The sequence below is a fragment of the Ursus americanus genome, chromosome 3 (assembly GCF_024610735.1).
Source record: "Ursus americanus isolate L20-20 chromosome 3, mUrsAme1.1.p, whole genome shotgun sequence".
Lineage (NCBI taxonomy): Eukaryota > Metazoa > Chordata > Mammalia > Carnivora > Ursidae > Ursus > Ursus americanus.
In genome coordinates, this window is record NC_142129.1 from 15,241,253 (window position 1) to 15,261,683 (window position 20,431).

At 37.8% G+C, this 20,431-nt stretch overlaps 2 protein-coding genes across 6 annotated transcripts in view; one reads left to right on the top strand and one right to left on the bottom strand.

The window, feature by feature from the left end:
• SVOPL (SVOP like) overlaps positions 1–8,188 on the top strand; it is an 84,813-nt gene extending 76,625 nt beyond the window's left edge. For 2 of the 4 annotated variants that reach the window (XM_087860800.1, XM_045792562.2), the window contains one exon: positions 4,708–8,188. In XM_087860800.1, the coding sequence (XP_087716926.1) occupies positions 4,708–4,845 (138 nt within the window). In that variant the 3' untranslated portion in view covers positions 4,846–8,188. The remainder of the gene's footprint in view (positions 1–4,707) is intronic. The other 2 variants (XM_045792563.2, XR_015723807.1) reach the window with 2 other exon arrangements.
• Positions 8,189–18,936: 10,748 nt separating this feature from the next.
• Positions 18,937–20,431, bottom strand: part of TRIM24 (tripartite motif containing 24) — a 92,277-nt gene continuing 90,782 nt past the window's right edge. For both annotated transcript variants that reach the window (XM_045792568.2, XM_045792567.2), the window contains exon 19: positions 18,937–19,881. In XM_045792568.2, the coding sequence (XP_045648524.1) occupies positions 19,672–19,881 (210 nt within the window). In that variant the 3' untranslated portion in view covers positions 18,937–19,671. The remainder of the gene's footprint in view (positions 19,882–20,431) is intronic.

Below are 20,431 nucleotides of genomic sequence, written 5' to 3' on the forward strand. Positions count from 1 at the left end.
GGACATGCTTAACTGACTGAGCCACCCAGGTGCCCCTAGATATTTTTCTAAAGATCAAAATATGCTTGTTATATAATTCCAAATACAGAAATGCATAACCGAGAAAGTGAAAATTCTTTATCACCAGAACTAACCACTGTATGTCTTAATAGTTTGGGGCATATTCTTCCAGATGCTTTTCTATGTATGTCTCTCTGGGTATGTATGTACCAGTAATATGTTTATTATATAGATGCATGTATATATGTAGATACACATACTTCCATGAATGTGTGTTATCTATCTACATCTATCTGTATCCACGTTGTAGTCACCTGTGGAGAAGGATGGAGTGCCCCCCCCAACCCTCACCCGCATATTCGCATCGTTAAGTCCGGACTGATAGATGCACACATCAACGGGGTATGAGAAGGTTTTTACTTAATTACATAGTTGAGGTCCCTGGGAGAGGACAGCCCTCTCAAGCAGATCCTAGTTGACCTTGAGGGCAAGGCAAGGAGATTGGCTGAGTTTTATTGTGGCCGGGGTGAGGGTTCCCACGCTAGGGCAGCCACTCGTGTCATTTGGATGTTTTGTTGGCACCCAGGCTCTCTTACCAGTTCAGAAGTTGGGGCAGAAGAGGAGGGAAGGGTGAGGCTTAAGGGCTGGCTGGCAGCGTCATCAAATGGAGTCCGACTCTTTATACTACTTATGTACATCTGTGTGAGTATACATGTAGCTAGGCCTGTATTAAACACACAAACTGTCCATCTATCCACACATATCTACATATTGCAACTGCTTTCATATTAATCATCTTTTTATGTTCGTACATGTACATTAACCTCATTCTTTCAAGTAAGTGCACGGATTTCCATTGCATGGATGTGCCATAATTAGCTGTTACTTGGTAGATGAATAAATCATTTCTGTGTTCTGCTTTTACAAACAATGGGACACAGACCATCATGCACACTACACCTTTGTACATGGGCAACTATATTCGCCATTCAATAGCACTGAGATCTTTCATGTTATAACGTACAAATCAAGGTCCCACATTCTTTGAAGTTACATTCCAGGGGAGAATGGACAAGGGACAAATGGCTTACTAATATGTTAGTATAATTAATGCTATCTAAACATAGAAAACAGAGGAGAGATAGTGATGGGGGTGCTCTGCTAACTAGGGTGGTTAGGGAACCCTCCCCTCCCCACAATAGGGCAGAGAGATGTGGGAATGACTATGGAATATGTCTGAGTGAAAAAGCATTATTTTGTAGAAAAAGTCTGTTGGATAATTTTTAAGTCAAACGTGTATGTATCTTAAATTACGATGGATCTTGTCAAATTGTCTTCTCTAAAAAAAATATGCACTCCTTGATATAACATATTAACACTTCTTTTTAAAAAAGATTTATTCATTTTTAGAGAGGGAGTGAGCAAACATGAGGGGAGGGGCGGAGGCAGAGGGAGAGGTGGAGAATCCCAAGCAGACTCTGTGCTGAGTGTGGAGCCTGACTCGGGGCTCAGAGCCCCATGTGGGGCTCGATCTCATGACACTGAGATGATGACCTGAGCCAAAACCTAGGGTCCAGGTGCTTTAACTGACTGCAAAAGCCAGGTGCCCATATGCTTAAGCAAGCATCTGTGTTCTTAACTTCTTCATCAAAAAGGATGGTAACCTTTTTGTTTTTAGTCTTTTTTGATATGGTAGATAATAAACTGTATCTTAATTTGTACTTTGTTCATTATTAAAGCTGAACATCTTTCATCTGTTTATTATACATTTGTATTTTTTTTTTTTTTTTGGCAAATTGCTTATTTATTGATTAGCAACTCTCCTACAGGCCATTAGCCATTATTATAGATTTTTTTCAATGTTTGTGGTTTGTCTTTTGATTTTACTATCAAATTTTTTGGCATTCAAAATTTAAAATTATTATGTCATCAATTTCCCATTTTCACTTAAGAATTTAGTGTTTTGTGTCATGCTTACTCACCTTCATCATTCATGCATCCATTATTTCTAAAAATAAGACATTGCAAGTTCAAAGGCTTTCTGTGTTTCATCTAAAACATTAAATTCTTTGATCTTTTCACAATTTGTTTATGCTTAAGGCCTGAGGTAAGAATTCAGCTTTAAAAAGCAAGAAAACACTGCCTAGCTGTTTGTTCCCAAGCCATCAATCACCCTTTTGTCTGGCTCCTCTCAGTCCATTTTCCATGCCACTGTTATCATGAGCCCAATTTCCATACTTAGATCTAGTTTGCGATTCACTGTTTTACAGATCTATTTTGGCAACAGCATCACACTGCTAATGATTAGAACTTTACTGCCACTTAGGCTAATAACTTCCCTCAGATTCTCTCACCTGCACATTTCCAGAAATTCCCTGATTTTTCTTACATTAGTTCTTTCAAATTAACCTTAGAATCAGTTTTTCCCCCCAAAATTGACTCAAAAATCCCACTGGGATTTTGATCGAGAATCCAATAGAACTACAGACTATTTTGAGAAATATACTTTCACAATACATTTTTCTAAGAACTAAATAGACTTATTCAATTTCACATATTCTTTAGTTATAATTTTCTTTATACATCTTATACATTTCTTGTTATTCCTATTTAATTTTTGTCCCTATCAGCTGTGTCCCACACATTTAATGTTCTGTATTTTCATTGTTTTTATCTGTTATTTCTAGTTTGATATTCTTTTAGAACACATTCTAGGATTTTAAATATATTTTTTAAAGATTTAAGTAATCTGTACACCCAACGTGGGGCTCGACTTGTAACCCTGAGATCAAGAGTCACATGCTCTACTGACTGAGGTAGCCAGGCACCCCTAGGTGCCTTTTAAGGCTCATTTTATGCCCCCAGAACATGGTCTGTCTTGGTGAATGTTCCATGGGCAGTAGAGATGAACATATATTCTGCTGCTGTTGGGTAACGTGTTCTATAAATGTCCATTAGAGCCTATTGGTTGATGGCATATAAAGTTCTTCTATCAATTATTGAGAGAGGGGTACTGAAGTCTCCGACTGTATGTGGAATTATCTAGATCTTCTTTGTTTTTACTGAATATATTTTGAAGCTTTGTAAACCTTGAGAATTATTGTGTCTGGGTGGCTAAGCCTTTTATTGTTGTGTAATGCCCCTCTTTGTCCCTGGTCTGGGCTGATTTTTAGAAGTAGAGAGAAACAGATCAATCTTCTGAATACAGTGAATCAAAGAAGGGCCTGGGAATCTACGTTGTAACAAAATTCTCAGATGATTTTTATAATCAGGCAATAGAGTTCTTCCTTACAAACAATAGAAATTGACTTTGGTTAACTTAGACAGAAAGGAACTTACTGGAAGAATATCCCATAACATCTACTGCATTTCTAGAGTCCCTGCTATGAAGCTGGCTCGGTATCTCCATAGGGAAGCCAAAAAAAAAAAGGGGGGGGGCAGCAGTTGCTCTCTCTGATCCTAGATATTAGAGCAGTTATGTAACTAATCTAAACTGAAACCATCAGGTCTCACACCACCTAGGACTTTAAATCTGTTGTAAAGGATAGGTAGGAATAGCTTAGAATTTGTGGCTGGGGGTGGTGTGAATCATGGTTTTAAAGGACAGAAAAGGCAGGATTGGTAGATGTATCTAGACACATGTTTAACTATGGCATGCTGTGGTCATGGTTCAACTGCCTGGTCTCTTTTGGTTCCTACTTCTTCCTTTTTCTGATACTGGTTTCCCAAATTCCTTTTTGGGGAAAACTATAACTTATTTTATTTTGGGAGATAAATTAGAAAATAATACTTAATACTTGCTAGGTCAACTACACAATAATTAGGAAATTGATATCATGGGTTGTTTGCATGGCAAGTGGAATTATTTACTCTTTTGGAGGGCAACAGGCCTTATACACAGGATGGGCTCTCAAACTGTGTATCTTAGGGGAACCTAAGTGGTTTTAATAGCACTAGATTGTGTGAGGGATCTACAAGTAATCACTCAGCCCTTACTTTAGGCTCATTTGTAACATTAGGTTGGACCAGACCCGATAATTTCTAGGTCTGTCCAAATTGCAGTATTCTGTGACTGTAGAGAGCCTTGCTCTTCCTTAGTCACTCTGTTTACCCAGAGCATGGTCTTGGCCAAAGGTTGTATATAAACTGGCAGAAATCCACTCTGAATGTGGACACCAAACAAAGTACTGTCACACATGAAGCATCGTGAACACAGATAAGGTGGGTTATCTTTTAAGAGACCATTAGATTGTATCTCCAAAAAAAAAAAAAAAACTCCCAAAAAACCTTCCTCCTAATTCATCCTGTCAGAACTGAAGGGGGACAAGTGGATATCTGACAGAGGGAGTCCTGCATAAAATGAGATTCAGAAGTTGAGCAAACGAAACTGGTGTGAAAGTGCAGGAAAACCAGATCTCTTACCTTGCCTAGATACTGGTTTGCTCTGGATACCCAAGGAGTGGTAGCCCAGAGAGGTCTGACCTGGCCAGTACGTGTTAATGTCAGTCCTAACTCACAGGGTCTACAAAATGCCTACAGTAGCTGCACCCATGTAATGGACCTAAACTGTCAGGAACGCACAATTTACAGAATGGCTGCAAAGGACATTCATTCATGTGTGCAGAGAGATGATTTCACCTTTGACATAAAAATCCTTTTAGAAGTGACTGGGGCACAATAGATTGAGTCATTCCTTGTGACTTGCAGGTTCTTATGAGTGCATCATTCCTGGGGGCCCTGTGTCTTTTCTCATCGGTCTGTGTTGTATGTGCCATTTCTGCATTTACTCTCCCCATTGAGACAAAAGGACGGGCCCTGCAGGTAAGTGATACGGAAATTTCTTAAGTATTCTCAACTACCAAAGGAAATGAACTTGGAGCATGAAAACTTTGAAGCAGATGTGACATCCAGGTGTGTGCTAACACAATGGTATTTGTTTAAGGGGTTCCAATAATAAAAAAAAAAAGGTATCCATTTTTGCTTACATGTAACTTTGAGCAGCACTGAAACTAAAGTAAAGTAGTGAAGTATTCACTAAATCTTGGCTCAGTTCCTGAAGGAAGATATTTGTAGTGTGATTTTTCTGAATGATGTCTTTATCACACTAGAATTAACTATAAAGCTACCATTGCCATTGTCAGGTACACAGGGTAAATGCTACGGTCTTAATTCCTTACAAGTTTATTAAGAAATCTTCTATTACTAGTTTCGAGTGCCAGACACTGAGGATGAATAGAGAGACTTTCTTTTTATTAAATGTATTGATCTACTCAATCACTTCTTATTCCAGCAAATTAAATGAAGACCTGTAAACCAATGTCTACCAGAGAAGAAAAATGCATTTTATCTTTACAAAGAGCTGCGGCACATTTTTTAAAATTTGGCTTAATTTCTATATATTACTTGGTAATTAAGAAACTGATGATGTATTTTTGAAAAATAAGGCACATGAGAAAGAGGTGGGTAAACTTTATATTGATGTCGTTCTTGGGAGACTATAGAGAACTTCTATAAAAATATGAAGATTAGAAAGGTTTCTATGGGAGATGGGTAGGGGAAAGGTAGCTTTTCTCATTTGACATCAAGTCTGGTAAGAGTTTCTTAGAGAAAATGCATATGTACTTGGTATTTTTCCATGAGGTTTGTAGCAAAAGTTGGCCTGAAATTTGGTAGCTAAGGCATGAACTTGGGGTTGTATCATTAAGCCTTTCAAAACTGTCAAATTCACAATTAAAATTTGCATTTATTTAAATTGTGGCCTCCATATTGATGAAAATTGCTTATTTATAAAGTATGCTTAAATTAGCATGAATCTTATAATCACAAAAAAGCTGGGAATAAACAAATCTTCCCAGATCCTGTTTTTATTCTAATTTTATTACTTTGAGTCCCATGATGTGATAAAAAATTAGAGTGCAGCAAGCTTGCCTACATGATGCAATTACTTACCTACCCTTTGTTGAGCAACTGTCTGCACGTAGGACATCACACCTGTGCGTACCACTCTGCTAGGATAGGTGTGGTGTAGAAAAAAAAATACCTAAGGCTTTTACATTGAGATGTAGTCTTTTATTGCTATTTAGGCTTACTGTGAACACCTCTAAAACTGGGTACCCCACAGCTTGTTCATCTACTCCTCCCATCCGCACTTTGCAGTGGAAAAAGAACTCACTGCAACTACAATTAAGTATTAGGTATTAGGAAACTCTGTGTATGAGAGGGTTTAGATGTCTGCTTCAATACGGGTGCAAATCATTCGTATTTGAACCAGAGGTGCAAATGGCTTAAAAAGTCAGGGAACTTTCTCTGTAAAGGGCCAGACAGTAAATATTTCACTTTGTGAGCTAAATACGGTCTCTATCCCACACCTCCACCACCCTTTCCGCCTAAAAAAATGTAAAAAAACACTATCTCTTAGACTGTATGAAAGGAGGCCAGAGGTTAAATTTGGCTAACAGGCCACAGTTTTGTTGAAATAAATTTTTAGGCCCAAGAGGGAATAGCTCCTGTCCAGAATGCCTTATCAGCAAACTGAAATTTATTTTTAGAGAGTGCAAGAGCTGGGGGCAGAGAGAGAGGGAATCTCAAGCAGACTCCCTGCAAAACCCAATGCAGGGCTCACCTCACTCTGAGATCATGACCTGAGCCGGAATCAGGAGTCAGACACTTAACTGACTGAGCCACCCAGGTGCTCCAGCAAACTGAAATAACCTTCATGTCCCTGTAAATGTTCCACTGGGCCAGAAAGAGTGTGTTCAGTGTGCCAATCACCAAGCCAACTCGGGCCTCTTATTTTTTATCCTATAAAAGCTTCCTGCCTTCTGCCCCAGCTTGCAGTTCTCTGGACTCTTGGGAATGGACATTGCCTGCTCCATAAAGTGTCAAATAAGGTTTGTTTGGGTCACCTAAGTCATTTAACTGGTTTTGTCAACAAGGATGAGCACCTGAAGCAGACTGCTAATGGCCTGTGGAACAATAAGACACACAGGCAAGAAGCCTGCTGAACCCTTTGAGTTCACTGTTCCGCTCATCAAAACCAAGGGCCGTGGGTAAGTTACTCTAGGCTTTGAGCTTCGCTCTCTCCTGTGCAGCTCTCTGATCTAAATAAACTATGTGTTAGAAATATATACAGTTATATATAACTACATATATATATAGTTTTACATTATATATATGTATATATATATGTATGTGTATATATATATATATGTATATATATGTATATATATATGTATGTGTGTATATATATATATATATATGTATATATACACACACACAAAATATAGTTTCCAGAAAGGAACCACAGCAATTATACTGGGAGTCTGCAAGGGGTGGCAGCAGCCAGCAACTCCTAAAGCCTTGAGGGACAGCCTTTGCAAAACCGCTGGGAGACTTGGGGAAATAAGAAATTTGAACTGCTCTAACCCATGGCACGACAAAATCTAAATGGGCACAAGTTGGACTATTACGAGCCATTGCTAACTGGAACCTTGGAATCCAAAGATGCAAAGTTGCTGAGCACGGGTTGCCACCTAAATCTAAGACCCCGCTGCAAGGAAACGGTCACAGAACAAGGTAGACTGACGCGATCACTTAGCAACCGCAAGAAAAATCGTGTGCAACAAAGTACACGGAAAACGTCACAAAATCCCCAAGCCCTGAGAGACCCAAGACTTAAACAAGATCTTCAAGTTTCAAAGAATAGAGTGCCCCACCCCTCCAGCACGCCTACTTCCTGTCCAAGAATTGTGGTCTTGGAAGCTGTATCTACTGGCAAGAAGCGCACGTAGAAGTCAGGGTTTGCAAATCAACAACCGGGGGACGCGGGGGGGGGGGGTGTCCCTATTTTAATTGGTATGTAGAAGTTTCTAAGAGATTTCAAAATTCCAAAATAGTTTGATTCAGTGCAAAAGGCTAATAAAGTTTAAGACACAAGAGATACCTGAAACAAGACTGTAAGATCATGGGACACCTTCAACTCCCCTCTTACCTTCCTTTGAGTCATCACAGTCCACTCATCCATTGCCTGCATTGCCTTTCCACTCTGAAGAGACCACAAGGCCCAGGCCAAAGGTCCTAGAAGTTAGTGGCCTTAAAATGGCAACAGTTCCAAGGCCAGAAACCTAAGACAACAGCTGGGTCTCTCCTGTTGCCCCCATCCTAGGGGCTCCATCATGAAAACACTGGCCCACAATTAACTGGGACACTGGAAAAAATTGTCCTCAAAGATTTTACCAAATTTGAATGCCCCTGTATCTACTCTGAAAGGAAGGACCTCTACCCCCTTCCACAAGACTAGGGTTGATGAAACTCTGAGGAATTCTCCTATAAACTACCAGTTATTCCTTCAACAGCCAAGGCGAAACTAAAATTAATGGAAAACCTTACCAAATCTTGAGAGCTACACTTGATTTTAAACTGCACTCAGTGGAGCTTGTCGACGGATCCTTGTAAAACTGGCAGAAGCTGGTGAAGAGTGAGAAATCTTACCGAAGTCAGCTCTTTCAGAACACTGTCATACCTGGTCAAGGAAAACTACACACTGTCCTTTTCCAAGTCAGATTCTTGGGAATTTGGTTTTAGGGAACCCATTGGTTATTGATCCTTTCTCTCCCAGGGATGGCAATTACTTGTCTCATTTTGTTTCCTAAGACTCTTTGTCTGCTGGGGCTTGTAGGTTGTTTATTCTTGTGTCTGTAGGCAGCTCAACTGTCACGTTGGGGGCCCCAAAAGATGGTTGCACAGAAATGTGGGTCGCACCCCATTTGTGGCTAGGGGCCTACCAAGTCTTGCTAGCTCTCAGGGAATTGTTTTTTCTTTTGGTTGTCTTTGGGAGGGGTTATGGATGTTGGCAGGGTAAAATCCTTTGGGGTGTGCAATATTGCCAGGAATATTTACTGTTTGTGGTGGCTGAAACTTGGCAAGGTAGTTGCAAGGATTTTTTAAAAAAGTAATTCTATGGTACCCTATGGCCAGAAGTTGGCCAAACAGCAAGCAAATATTCAGAGCCTGATAGAACTTTTTAGGCCTTCTCCCTTAAGATACAATGAAATTTATACAAAGGGGGGGGGGATGCCAAACACAATCTATAACACAGGAATCTCTTGATTTCTTAGTTGAACACACTCCTCCAGATATAAGAAAGCAAATTGCAGATAAAGTAGTTGGATGGGTGGGTCAGCCCCTTGGTATCATTCAGGGTGCAACCCAATTCTTTTGAGGAATTAAAAAAACAAATGTCCTTGTCTTACAAATTGAGTCTTTACAAGAACAGAAAAAGGCCACCGGTCCTTCTTACCTCCCCTATTCATCTCAAAAGGCTTGCAGGTATTATAAAAATTCTGGACTTGGGAAACAAAGATTCTTCTTGGAGGAACTTGCATTCTTTTTCTGTGCCTTTGAGATGTGAATGTTATAACCAGTCTTTTCTAGGAACCATTAAGGGCCATTTTTTTGGAATGCAAACCTGGGGAGGCAATTGTTACTTTAAGGCTATTTAGAAATCAGGTAAGTGAAAATTTTTTAAGCCTTCTCCACAAACTTTAGTAAGAAATTTGAGCCATCTGAGCAGATATTTTATCTGCCAGAAACAATCTGGATCCAGTTCTTCTTGACAAACTAGTGAGTTTAATATATTATTGTATCCATCTTATGGCTAAAATTTTAAAACAAAAGCTTTAAGATACCTGTTTGCATCTGTATGTTTATGTATGTTATAGACAGGATTTTTTTCTACCTTCAGATGGTATTGCCAAAATTAATTTGTAAAGAGCTCTATTTAAGTGGCTTAAAGACAAACACATGTTTATGTAAATCAAGTATACTCTCAGAAATATAGAAACTAACTCAAATGTCTTTCAAGTTCAAGTGATCTAAGATAATCTTTGGTTTAAAAAATAAAGCTAAGCAACCTCTACGACGTCGGCCAAAGCAACCTTTTTCATGACACATCTCCAAAGGCAAGAGAAACAAAAGATAAAATGAATTTATGGGACTTCATCAAGATTAAAAGTTTCTGCACAGCCAAGGAAACAGAAGAACTAAGAGGCAGCCCACGGAATGGGAGAATATATTTGCAAATGACACTACAGATAAAGGACTGGTACCCAAAGAACTTCTCAAACTCAATACACGAGAAACAAACAAATCAAAAAATGGGCAGAAGATATGAACAGACACTTTTCCAATGAAGACATACAAATGGCTAACAGACACATGAAAAAATGTTCAAAATCATTAGCCATCAAGGAAATTCAAATCAAAACCACACTGAGATACCACCTTACGCCAGTTAGAATGGCAAAAATAGACAAGGCAAGAAACAATTGTTGGAGAGGATGTGGAGAAAGGGGATCCCTCCTACATTGTTGGTGGGAATGCAAGTTGGTACAGCCACTCTGGAAAAGTGTGGAGGTCCCTTAAAAAGTTAGAAATTGAGCTACCCTATGATCCAGCCATTGCACTACTGGGTGTTTACCCCAAAGATACAGACGTAGTGAAGAGAAGGGCCATATGCACCCCAATGTTCATAGCAGCATTGTCCACAATAGCTAAATTGTGGAAGGAGCCGAGATGCCCTTCAACAGATGACTGGATTAAGAAGTTGTGGTCCATATATACAATGGAATATTACTCAGCTATCAGAAAGAACGAGTTCTCAACATTTGCTACAACATGGACGGCACTGGAGGAGATAATGCTAAGTGAAATAAGTCAAGCAGAGAAAGACAATTGTCATATGATTTCTCTCATCTATGGAACATAAGAACTAGGATGATCGGTAGGGGAAGAAAGGGATAAAGAAAGGGGGGGTAATCAGAAGGGGGAATGAAACATGAGAGACTATGGACTATGAGAAACAAACTGAGGGCCTCAGAGGGGAGGGGGGTGGGGGAATGGGATAGACCGGTGATGGGTAGTAAGGAGGGCACGTATTGCATGGTGCACTGGGTGTTATACACAACTAATGAATCACCGAGCCTTACATCGGAAACCAGGGATGTACTGTATGGTGACTAACATAATATAATAAAAAATCATTAAAAAAAAAATAAAGCTATTTTAAGTTTCTTGGCTTAATTAAAACAGGCAGGTCTTTAGAGTTATCAGTATTAAATATAATATAGACATAGGACTTTTATTCTCCCTAGGGTTTACTGAAAGTCAAATAAGGTAATGGTTAGCGGTTTAAATGTCTCATGAGTAATCTAAAGAATAAAAAGTTTACAAATAATCTTTTCAACAGTAATTATGCTTGATGGTAGGTTTCTTTAAAAACTGTTTCCAAAAATTTTTGTGTGACCTGAAACCTTAAAGTTATACTGATGTAAATTAAATGATGGAAATTCACTGAATATCTAGATCATTTACAAGTAAGATAAAATACGGAGACCTTAAGTTTATCCATGTTTGGCTTCCTTTTACAGAGGAAAGAAAAATACTTTGGTGTATTAGTAAACATGTTTTGTGCCATACTGAAAAATTTCCTATGAGGAATATACTTGTAGAAATTATATATTTGCCAATCCACAAAATGCTAGCATAACAGTCCCCAACTGCTTACTGTTAAAGGATTAATAATTCTAAGGGGCTAATAATTCTAAATAACATACATAAATGAAACATCTCTGCAATAAGAGTAGGATGTGTTTTGGGTAAGAAAAGTTATCAGATAAGGAGATTTTTCCTTTATTAAAGGAAAAATAATTTGCCCAAAGAGAAACAATGGATTGTTCCAGAATAAGAGGGGGAAAAAAAGGGGGCAAAACCTGAATGAATATTAAAAAAGCTGTTGATCTGTGGAAAAGGCTAAGACTGTCATGGATATAATTTCCGCCGCCCCCCCCCCCCAAGAATTTACTTACTTAGAGCACAAACAGAGGGTAGGGTGTTCCCTGCTGAGCAAGGAACCTAGATCCTGAGCTGAAGGCAGACGCTTAAATAGGGGTGGCTCAGTCTGTTAGGTTTTTAAAAAATGAGTTTTGATCTCAAAAGTACACTGGTACAAAATCAGAATTTGGTTTTCTGTTCAAAGGACAGTTTTCTTAGTGTAAACAAACATTTTTCTTTGCTTTCTAGGCAGATGAAAGAATTTGTGTCTTACCAAAATAACTGACCCTGCTTCATGTTGTCTTTAACAGGTTTTCAAGTATTTAACCCAGTCTTTTCATTAATACAAGAACTAAGGTTTTTAAAAAATAACTATGTAACTTTCTGATATTTGCCTTTTAAGTCACTGGTTAAATGGGTATCTTCGACAAAGATGAAGTCTTTTTGACTTTGAACTAACAGACATTTTCTAGAGGGTCCCTAGCACATCTCAAAAGATTTTTTTCTAGTAAGGAGACAGAACAAATGTTAAGCCTAATTAGGCTTATTTATGTTAAATTATACAGAAAACATTGTCAAATAAGTTATGTTAACCTTGGGCTATATCTGTATGGGTATATGTTATTACTGTAAATGTTTCAGAAATCACATTAAATTCCTAAAAATCTGATATGTACTGATATGTTACCAGTCATAATTCCTGTTATTTTAAAATGTTTTATCACAGAAATAACAATTCCATTATAATGAATAGTCATTAACAATATTATTGTTTTACTCTAGTATTTTTTGCAAAAGTGAGATTCATGGAAAGGGCCCTACCAAATACTCTTGACCATGGACACTGCTACCAAATTTCAAAGGGTTAAACCTTGGGTACATATTCCACAACTAAGGAAGATTCCATCTGGCGTCTGGTCCTATGTAAACACCTTAGATTCAAAATCAAATTGACTAGGAAGAAAAGCAGACATTGAGACAAAGTGCTTCCTCCCAGGACACCACACCAAGAACTATTCCTCCCTCCCTCTCTGACCATCCTTTTTCCGATTGTTATACCACGAAGGTCTTTGATTCTTTTGTCTACCTTTTGCTTCATCCTGGTCAGCAAGGAGGATACTATTATTTACATATAATACATATATATGTACATATATACACACCTCAGGCCATTACAAAGGAGGGTAATACAACCTCCAACCAACTACTGGATTTGTTGGGAGGCTGGTGATTTTGTAATTCTTTATACTTGTCACAAACTTCTCCCCAATTTCCAGTGCCTCACTGGATAAACACTTCTAGGGAAGTAGACAATGAGATGGAATACATTAGCAGGCCAACTGGCTTTAAGAAACAGCCCCCTCTATGAGATCATTCCTTGATTTCTAGTTGGTTTGGGACATAGTGATGAGCATAAGCAGCAGAAAAATGCTCACCTTTAGCCCACAAGACTGACCTATAGCCTGCATGGTTTTGATAAGGATCAAATATGTACTAGTTGCTACATTCTTAAAGGGTCTCATGATTGCCTGTATTATCTCACCGACAGTTAACACGGAGCACCAGAGAAATCTTGTGGAAGTAGTTTCACAGATAGAAATTCAAAGACTTGGATGATCTAACACCGCCTGCACATCCCCTCCCCCTTAAGCACTGGGCATGTAACTCCCAGCAAAAGGATACCTCTTTTTGCACACAGGTCCTGCTATAATAAAAACACCTTTTTGCACCAAAAATCATCTCAAAAATTTTTTCTTGACTGTTCGCTTGCCACCCCACATCAATAGAACCCTTGACCCTGGAGCATTCTGCAAACCATAGGCATGATGTTGGTAAGAATTAGTGTCTCCCTAATATGCTGTGTTCTCTCAGAAGTTTTAAATGCATGTGAGCAACCACTGACTAGCTAACAGATCATCTGTCCGCACAGAACAAAAGAGAATGCAAGAACATTACCAGCCCCAAGAAGACAAGCCTGACATCTTTTCTGAATACTACACTGAGACCTGAAGAGCCGGTGGTAACAGAGTCACATTATTTTTTATCAAACTTCTTGAATGGTCAAGACGATGATCAAAAATAGGGGCAGAAGGCTACTGAAATACATTTCTAGGTCCAAGATGCAAGCGCTCTGCTCAGGGTGTGTGCCTCATCAGCAAACCAAAACCTCATGTCTGGGTCCCTACAAATGTTCCACTCAGCCAGAAACCCAATATATCCAGTCAGCCACTCCCTACGTGCCAAGCCAGCTCAGGGCTCTGATACTTACTTGTTCCTTATTCTTCATCCTATGAAAGCTTCTTGCCTTCTACCGCATTTTGCAGTTCCCTGGACCCTTGAAAATGGAGACTGCCTACTTCAAAAAGTGTTTGAATCACCTCATTTGTTTTCTTCAGTCATTTTTAAAAGTTTTACAAACTCACCTTGGTAAAGCTATTAAAAATTTTAGGCCCAAATATTTCTGATGCAAAGATGTTTTGGCTACACATGGACAGTCAGCCAAACAACTTACCCCCAATCATAACTCAAAATCCTGAAGCTGATGTTAGCAGCAATTTATAATTGAAACCAAAGGATAGCAGTGATTGACAATCACAGTCAACGATGACAAAGCTGATGCGCAAGCATCTCAAGAATTTCAGGGACGCTCAGTACCTGAGGAGGTATCCAGGCTTAAAGAACTTGACATTGTTGTCCACCAGTCTAGCCCAGGGTCCCTGGAAGACAAAATTAGTCTACAGCAAATTTTATTAATGTGATTTTAATTGAATACTAAATTCAAGAGATCCTTTATAAACTCATGTGTATTGCTTGCCCTCCTTACTAGTTAGTATCAGTCACTAGTAGAAATGGAAGTTAACAAATTTCAAGTCACCCCGAACCTAATAGTTCTATACATAGAAATGGATTTACATCTCTTTAAAAAATATTTTTTTTTAAAGATATTAGGGAGAAGCAGATTTCCTGCTGAGTAGGGAGCCCAAAGCAGGGCTTGATCCAGAACCCCAGAATCATGACCTGAGCCAAAGGCAGATACTTAACCGACTGAGCCACCCAGGCGCCCCAGATTTAAGTCTCTTTAAAGCATCATCTACAATGGCAAAAACTCATCCTATAATATGAATGCTGAAACCTTTATTTTAGACTTTCTGTATTTTGGGCTTTCTTAGCATATACCTTCATCGATAAATCCCTAAAATCAATTAGAGAACCAGCATTATTGTTAAAGCATGGTGCCTCATTCTTGTTGCCATTCTTCCTCTTTGCTCCTAACACCCTGATTTTCTTTGCAGAAATGCCACCTCTCAGGCCCATACATTCCCATTCCAAGGGTGAGAAATGGATAACCCTGGTTGATCTATATATTCTATCCACTCCCCCCAAAACAGTAACTTGGCTTTAACCATTAGTAATGAAAAGATTCTGGACTGAATTTTCTGTTGCATTTGTCTTAGGCTTAAAGGCATTAGAGAACATGGGTAAGGGATTCATGTATCCTGATACATGGCAGAGAACGTTAGACTTTCTTCCACCTCTACATTTGAAAATACGGGAAAGAGAGTTTTGCTAAATGTTTAGCTTGCAATTTTTAGGTAAGTCCTAATTTGAACCCTTTTAAAAACAGCCCTTAATTATTTTACATAAAAACTCAAGAATCAAACAGAAGGCTATTCCCAGCCCTATCAAAGTAAGATCTATTAAATATCCAATAGTGAGTTTTAAAGATTTGAGGGAGGGAGCACGTGTGAGTGAGGGGGGGGCAGAGGGAGAGAAAGAATCCTCAAGCAGACTCCCCACTGAGTGCAGAGCCCGATCCCAGGACCCTGAGATCATGACCTGAGCCAAAATCAAGAGCCAAGAGCCGGTTGCCCAACCTACTGAGCCACCCAGGTGCCACATCTAATAGTGAGTTTTAAAAACAGCTGTAATTTCTGAGAATCAAAACTTTCTAAAGTTTATATGTGAAATTAACATAGGTAAACTTTCAAAGTGATCTGTAAAAGTCCCTACTCCGTCTTCTCCTCCTCTTCCAACAGGTTTTAGACAAGGAGAATTTTTCATGACATTTTTGGTTTTCCTACTTTGAGGGGGATGGGAACCAGCAACTAAAGTTATCACCCCCTTCCTGTTTGTAAATTATTTTTTGCTTATAAGGCTGGTGAAATGCATTATGTTAGAATTTTTAAGAAAGTTTTCCTATTATTTACAGACTAGTAGCTCATCCCTATAGGTAACACTTTTTTAGAGGAACACACAAAGGTAGTAATGAAGAGAAATTCAAACTAGGTAAGACTCTACTAAATGACACACAATAATTTTTCCATTAAAATTCCTTGTGGTAAAACATTCACAGTAAAAATCCATCAAAGCTAATTTTTATTAAAAATCAAAGCACCAGTTGCCCCCCCCCCCATTTTAGAAAACAGAGACCAAACAACAGCAAAGACTACTGCCTATGATGTCCTTCACAACAAGCAAATCTTTGCAGGGAGAGTAATCGGTGGTCTGATTGGCCCGCATTATTCTAAGGAACTTGAGCTACCACCACGTGAATTATGACTTACTAAATTCACACCCAAGATGAAAGGGCAATATATGCAAAAAGATATCAACCATTAATTTACATGAGTTATAAAATACTTTAAAAAATATGTACACATTATTTAAAAGGAAGGCTTCCATAAGAAATTGGATGGTTGAACTCATGGTCATGTCCATAATAACCAATCAGATCACTCAATTTCTCTCATTCATAATAGAAAATAAGCACATCTTCTATTTACATCTAAAAACCTTTTGCTCACATGTAACAACTTTAGGGATTCACATTAATTTATGGATCAGGCCTCAGCAAAAGAAAGAGTTCTTTTAATTGTCTAACTAGTCTGTCCATGGAACCGAAATTTAAAAGTTTAAGCACCGTAACAACATAGGAATTTGAAATGCAAATTCATAAATGGAGCAATCAATCAACTGCATACTCACCCTTCTGATTGTGGAGTGAATCTGTGTGAAAGTTTTCCTAAGTTATATTGCATTTATACTATGGTGTAGGGGTAAAATGTGGAGCCTGTTCTTTAGCTTGGAAAAGCAAGTAAAACTACCAAGGGAAGAGGACATTTTCCTTTTAGCACATCCAACTTCTTTCCCCTTCATTCAGAACAGATAAGCAAGGCCTGTTAATTGAAAGGACAACATAATTGCATTGCCAGATGCTCGTGTACAAGTGTATTCTGAATATATTATTATTGCCTTATGTCAGAAAGATCAGATGCTTGATACATGGGAAAGCTTTTGATAAGCCAAAATTAGGTAAATCCTAGCTCCCACATGGTCTGTTCAATTCACAAGCCCTGGCCAAAGACGTCATCAGGTGATCACATTTAGCATTACAGGGTCTTGCATCTATGACACTGGGCTGTGGTTCCAAATCCAGAAGGAAATCTGGAGTTTTTGATCACAGGTAAACACTGGAGTGTTTTAAGTTAGGTCAAGGTTGCTTGAATCACACCGAATTTTTTGGAGGATGCTCTCTAAATGAGCATGGGATACAATGAGGCTCACCTTATACCTTATCTATTAGAATTTAAGAACTACTTAGCTGGGCTCCACCCAGGCACACAGGTGCTTATTAATAAGGTCACAGGACTTTAATCTTAAAGACCATAATGAAAAGGCTGTTTTGGAGAGAGAAACACCTAGTTTTAATGTAATTTACATTATGTATGATTATAGGAAAGATGGTTCTTAACTACCTTTTCAATCAGCAAAAAATGGTAAAAGCGAAATACTGTTTTTTAAAGATTATTATGACTAAATATAACTGAAAGTTTTGGGCATGATACTAGAAATTCTGGCTCAGATACATTTAAGAAATTATATATTTTTTCTCCTTTAAGTGCTATTTCCCTTTGTGATCCTCTTCAAAATTTATCTGTGTTGCTGTTTTATAAGTATGGAAGAACAAATGGTCAGAAGAACAGCATTCTGAGATACCAACAATAAACTTACTAGCAAAATCTCCACAGCTGCTGTGCTAAAAATGCTAGAGCAAAAAAAAAAAAAAAAAAAAAAAAAAAAAAAAAAAAAAAAATTAAATGGTATATGCACTGTTACCAAATTTGTTCAGCCTTTGGAGAATAAATGTCAAACGCATATCCACAATAATACAACTATTCTGAAACACATATTTGGAAAAGTGATTAAGACTTTTTAACTATTAATAAGTGACATATTATAGACAAGGCCTAAATCTACAATGAGAAGCTACTGTTCCTAAATTTTCTCATATTTTATCTTTAGCAATATATGAAAACCCAATGAATTAGCCACAGGATATTTTCAAACTGGCCATTTAAAAAAGTAACGCCTTCTGGAAAAAAGCAAGTCCTCTACGTGTAATTCATGGGAGACGATACCATCCAAAGACGACTAAGGTTCTTTCAGCCCAGCCTTATTTTTATTCTATCAACCTAAAAATTTCCTCAATGAATGTTTTATAAAGGTTACTTTGAAAAACTTCATGTGTAAATGTTTTGTCAAATGTTAGATTAGCAAATGGCACAATTTTTCCTTCCATCTTAGTTTCCTTCTTTGACACTGAACAAGCAAAAGGAATAAATGAATTCAGTTTAACTAGTGAGGTATGGCTCATTAGTAACATTATGCTTACTCTCAGAAGATGGGTCTTTTGTACCTTTATCAGGAGAATGAAAATGAAATTCAAAATCAAGTCAGATAAAAGATTCGATTTCAGGTTCTGACTTTTAAAAACAGGAAACAGAAGCTTCGGAAAAAATTAAATTTTCATTGTAATTCCCTCCAACTTCCTGCTCCCAAATTCCACAACACATTTTTATTCCAAATTATAAAGAAAGATGAAAACGACAAAACTAGTCCCTTTCAGGGGAACTTATATTTAATGCCCATTAGGGTATGTGTTGAAGAATCCTCACATCAAACATGGCGCACACTGCTGTATTTCATGTTCTGGGTAGTTCCACTAACAGCCATACTGCAAACAATGAATCTTGTTATAAAAGGATCACCTGCACAGTTAAAAAGCAAACAACAAACCACACAGAGACACACAGCAAACCAAACAAGTGTACACTTACTTCCTCAGTGGAAGAAGTTATATTTAGAAATGTACGAAAAATGGCTTTGAACACCTGCTATACCAAACACCTCTACAGACAAGAAAAAAACAAAACAAAAATCAAACATTTGTTTTCCTGCTTTTTCTTTAATACAGTTGCCATCTTACATGATATACTGTTAGGGGCCTTCTTAATAGCATCTAATCTACTTTTTTGTTGCACCAGTCAGCTTTCTAGGATAGAACTCTTATTACCACTCTTGTTCATGGAGTACTGTTCTTAAGTACCAAACACCTAAACTCACAGTTGGGCCATTATTAATGGGCAGTGGTATTTTCTAAAAATGGATTAATGCACACACCCAAACCACATTAAATGTTCAACTTCAGAGTTCATACATACTCTATTTCCTTTCTATAGTTGCTATCACTCCAAATTGTAGTTTTGAAATCCAAGAAGTGGGAAGAATGTCTTTTTGTTGTTGATGCTTCTTTCTTCCTTTCTCCTTCCTCCCTCTCTTCTCCCTTCCTTTTACTCCTTTCCTTCCTTCCCTTTTTCTTTCTTAATAAGAAGATTAAAAGAAATGGTTTATTAAGGAAATCAAAATCTAGTAAACATCAAAAACTTACAGATCAGAGTGGTCACAAACTCTTTTTTTGTAATGATGTTAAAATTACCAACAAAATGTTTTTTAAAAACAAAAACAAAAAATCTAAAAACCAGCACACGCCAATGGTGTTGCTTATTTAAGCAACTGGCGTTCCTCTATGCTTTTGAGGCGTTTCTTCCGGGGCTGTACAAAGTCATCATCTGAGTCATCACTAAATTTATTATCTTCTGATTCATTCCTGAATTCTAGTTTAGGAAACCTTTTCTCTGGATAAAGGTTCTTTAGAAGTTCTTCAAAATAGCTTTCAAGTTTTATACCAGCATTGGCTACTTCTGAATCAGGCTGTTGGATAAAAATAAAAATATGAATTAAAAACAAACACCAATATTTTAAACAGTCAGCAGTCAATAAAAAAAAGTAAATTTCTCACATTTTGTTCTCTTTTAACTCAAGTTTTGGGAAAATGTTTATGCATCATCACCGATATAAAGTAAATAATAGTCTGGGGCTAGACAAAATCTAGAGAAGGTCAGGAAAGTAAATAAAAGGCTTGGAATCATCTGGATTTTTCTATAAGGTAGTGATAGCCATATGACTGTATTACCAAATTGAGATTATCGAAGAGATGCCATAATCATAGAATCATGGAACAGGTGTTTTTTTTTTTTAAAGAAAATTAAATGAAATGTGGATCTCTGGAACAAGTAACCAGTACAGAGAACAAGCCATCAATAAAAGGCTGTAAGTCTGACAGATGTTTAGATAAACTGACAGATCAAAAACAGAGAAAATTTAAACATCAGAGCTATTTAGACCACATCCTTAATATTTCAAGATCAACATCAAGAATACTTTAGTCTGGAAGTGCCATATTTTAAGAAATAAAGATAGG